At 44.7% G+C, this 4,069-nt stretch overlaps 1 protein-coding gene across 1 annotated transcript; it reads right to left on the bottom strand.

The window, feature by feature from the left end:
• Positions 1 to 1,832: 1,832 nt before the first annotated feature.
• On the bottom strand, positions 1,833 to 3,680 carry LOC133731621 (CBL-interacting serine/threonine-protein kinase 11). Its single transcript, XM_062158997.1, has one exon. The coding sequence runs from the start codon at positions 3,449 to 3,451 to the stop codon at positions 2,102 to 2,104; it is 1,350 nt and encodes a 449-aa protein (XP_062014981.1). The 5' UTR covers positions 3,452 to 3,680; the 3' UTR covers positions 1,833 to 2,101.
• Between the last annotated feature and the right edge of the window lie 389 nt (positions 3,681 to 4,069).

Here is a 4,069-nt window from a genome sequence, read left to right as displayed (position 1 = left end):
TTCTTTCAAGTGCGCTATATCTAAGTTTTCAAGATTAACAAATTGACTATTCCACGGTTATTGTTTAAACAGATAAATGGACAAAAACAAATTACTTTTACAATGTAATCTTGACAACCTAACGTAGTAGATTGGCTAAAAGAAAATCTGAAGTAGCAAGTTAATTGTTAAGCCTTTTTTACAGCTACAACCGAACTCAAGAGTGTCTCAGTTCTTTACTTGAACTAATCTTTCATTATTCATGCCTATAATGTTGTTTTGGTGCTTCTTTGTATCATTGCCAGTAATTGGAGTTTGAATGATTCAAATCATTAAATATTCTGGTTTGGATGAATAATGAAGTCATGATACTACATTTGAAAATATTACGGCAAAAACACCCATGTTCTGCGATTTGCCGATCCAACATTCCTACCAGCCTGGACCAAAATAATTGTTTCCATCTTAATCATTGACCATCCTCAACATGACCTACTGTAATATTTGGGAGTACAAATGCATGTTTATTTTAATCATTTTGCTCCTAAATAAAGGTCGATTAACAATCAATCCCAATCATATGTATTTATTATATTATGAACATGTTTAACGCAGCTTCTTTTTTTTGGTCAAAGATGTTTAACGCAGCTTAGACCATTCAATAAAAATTAGGTAGACAGCTCACAACTGGTCCATAATTCATCATTCAATCCCTGCCAACCCTAAAAGCAAGTTCACCCGTAGTCAAGAAAAGGCAAAGTCGAGAAGTCAAGAATTCGACTGGTCAAGTTACTATTCACTGCCACTGGACATGGGTTTGCACCCGTTGTTTTTCTTGCCCGGTCAACACTGTTCCGTTGTTTTTCTTGCCCGGTCAACACTGTTCACCTTTTTCACTGTTCACCAAAAAACACTGTTCATATATAGTTATTAATTAGTTACCGTTGGATCCTCTTCTTAATTGAAATGGACGGATCAGATTTCTTGACCGTTAGGCAGCCATTTCAAAATGACCCAACAGCTCTGCAGCACGTGGCACATGCTGGCCTAAAGCAGATCCACTACACGACAAGAGTGTGGAGTCACTCGCCCGGGATTTGCAGCGCCACGCGTCGTCCGTTCGTGACCCAGTCGCTGCCTTCAGCGCGTTGCAGTGGACGGCCTGCTGGTCCTGTCGCTTCACGTCAATCCTCGGGCCGAGCTGGCAGCCCTTCTTCCCCCTTCTTCCCCAGTCATGAAAAAAGTCACTGTGTTGCCTTTTTTCTTCCCCTCAGTCAAGAAAAGCCAATAAATGGCTGGGCAAACTTTCACCGGTGGAGGACCAACTTTGCTCTTGCCCGGTCACCACGTCGGTTTTCCTTGCTTTTGCCCGGGCAAAGTGCAACCGCTGCACTTGCTCTAAACAGCAACAAACCCTTTGTTTCACATTTGACAAGTCTTTTGGGAGATCTTTGGGTCTCTAGAGTTCTACTGACAAGCAAGCTAAAAAGAGTTTACAGTTGTCGATGTCGATCTCCGTGTGAAGACCGGCAATGTCTGATCAACTATGGCTCATTCATTGCTTTTTCTACACAAAAAAGTGTAAAACACTCAAGTTTGACAATAAGAGTAAGAGTAACGTGTTCGATAAATTGATTCAAAGAAAGTGAATCAACAACAATTGAAACATAAAGAAAACTGGCATGAAGTTCTCTTTCTGTTATAAGATGAGAGTAATATGTTTGACAAATTATCTCGATAAGGTGTAGGCAATCAAAGATTTGAACTAAGAAGATCGCAGACCAACCCTCAATACATCGTTGAGAAGAAATATCAAAGATCAAGAACAATTGAACAGAGATGAACATACCCAATAATCAAGTGAAATACGATCAGTTATTAAAGATCAAAAACAACGAATACAAATAGTTAGGCAATGCAAAAAAACAAGAGTCAGAGTTGAGAGCTCTAGTCCCAACCCTTCATTCTCTGTTAATTAAGCCCTCACTTACACAAAAGCTCTGTACATTGTAGTCTCTAGACTATCTTCTGCTAATTTATTTCAAGCACAACCAAATTCCCATCACAAAAGTACCACATTCTTCTTATTAATCGTCATGTACCCAGAACCATTTTCCCAAAATCACTCGATCAACAGTACAGCTGAAGAAGAAGCAGAAGAAGATGTAGAAGAAGAAGCAATTGAAGATTGGTCTTCGACTACTTCTTCGCGGCCCAAAATCAGGCGGGACCTGAGCTTCTTCCACGTGTCGTGGAAAGGCCCAGAATCCCCGCCTGTTCTCTTGGCCTCCACAACCACCAGACTCTCCGTCAACCGGAACACCTCGACTCCAACCACCAAATTACCATTCTGCCCTTCCATCTCCATTCCCCAATTCTTCTTCTTCCTCACTCTTAATTTCTCTTGTTTAGCGAACTCCTCGACTCTCCCCACCATCGTCTCCACCGACTCCGACGACACGATCCGCTCCAAGTCCTGAACCGGGTTACTCGATTCGAACAACCCGGAAAGATCCAGACCCACCGAGAACGAAATGATATCGAAAGCGTTCAAGCTCGTAATGGCCTTCTGCTCCTCCTCGCCTTTATCGTAATCTTCGTCGTAGAAACTGATCTCCTTGTACTCGCCGCCTCCTCTGAACCACGGGTCGTTCAGGATCTCATCGACGGTGATCCGGGTCATCGGGTTGGTATCCAAAATCCGACCCAAGAACCGCTTCAGATCCGGCGACATCCACTTTGGGCACCGGAACTCCCCCTTGTAAATCTTCTTGTACATGGCCATCAGGTTCGGGTCGTTAAACGGCAGATACCCGGCGTTCAATACATAAAGAATAATACCGCAGGACCAAATGTCCACCTTGGCTCCGTCGTAGCCTTTCTTGGTCAGAATCTCCGGCGCAACGTAAGCCGGGGTCCCACAAAGCGTGTGGAGGAGCCCGTCGGGTTGGATCTGACCCGTGACCGCGCTGAGTCCAAAGTCCGAAACTTTCAAATTCCCGTTCTCGTCTACCAGTAAATTCTCCGGCTTCAGATCGCGGTGGTAGACTCCTCTAGAGTGGCAGTACCCGACGGCGGTGATCAGCTGCTGGAAGTATTTGCGGCTGAGATTCTCCGAGAACCGCCCTTTTGAAACTTTAGCAAAAAGCTCGCCGCCCTTGACGAACTCCAAGATGAAGTAGATCTTGCTCTTGGAAGCCATGACCTCATAGAGCTTGACGATATTGGGGTGGCGGAGCCGCCGCATGATCGAAATCTCGCGCTTCACGTTCGACATGAGGCTGGTTCCGTTCAGCTTCTTCTTGTTGATCACCTTCACGGCCACGCTCTGCCCGGTGAACACATTTCGCGCGTGGTAAACCTTCGCGAACGCGCCGCAGCCGAGAAGCTTGCCGAGCTCGTATTTCCCGAAGAGGGCATTGTCGGGGATTCGGAGCACTACTTGCTGCTGCTGCTGTTCGGTCTCTGACATAGTTCCAGAGACCGAACCGGAGGCTGCGCCGACCAGATTTGATGAAATTAAAGAGTTTGTAATTAGATTGAGAGCTAGCGAAAAATAGAGAGAGAGAGAGAGAGAGAGGTTTTGGAGGGTTTGAGAGGAGGGAGGGGGAGATTTAGAAGATGGGGATTGGAGAGAATTGCGGTTTGAAGGAAGCTTCGTTGTTGAGAGGGTTGCGTTGTCTGTTTGTTTGGTTTTAAACCGAGGAAGAAGAAAGCCAGACTATGACAATTTTGGCGAGTTTCTATACGCGGGAGAGAGAATATGCTAAATATAATTATAAGATTTAAAAATCCTTTAAAAATTACGAAGAGGCGGTTTTTGATTGGGTTCGGAAAATTAATAATGATTTTTCCTTTTTGACTAATGATCTTATGTGATTTGAGCCGATTGCTTCCACATGTTTTGAAACGCTGATGGAGACGGGGGTTGAAAATTTGGTGACACCAGCGACAGGGTGACACGTGGTGGAGGGAGGACTGGCACGGCGGTGCCGTCACGGTTTTTGCGGTGGTCTACGGCGGGAACTGGTGAGAGTTTATGATGCACACTCTTTTAGGTGTACAGTAATGTCCGTCACGTTTTATTTGC

The sequence above is a fragment of the Rosa rugosa genome, chromosome 2 (genome assembly GCF_958449725.1).
Source record: "Rosa rugosa chromosome 2, drRosRugo1.1, whole genome shotgun sequence".
In the NCBI taxonomy this organism is placed as follows: domain Eukaryota; kingdom Viridiplantae; phylum Streptophyta; class Magnoliopsida; order Rosales; family Rosaceae; genus Rosa; species Rosa rugosa.
Note: the sequence above shows the minus strand (reverse complement) of the source record. Positions and strands in the feature narration are given on the sequence as shown.

Coding starts and splice junctions, on each gene's coding strand:
- LOC133731621 (XM_062158997.1), bottom strand. CDS start 3,451: ATGTCAGAGACCGAACAGCAGCAGCAGCAAGTAGTGCTCCGAATCCCC.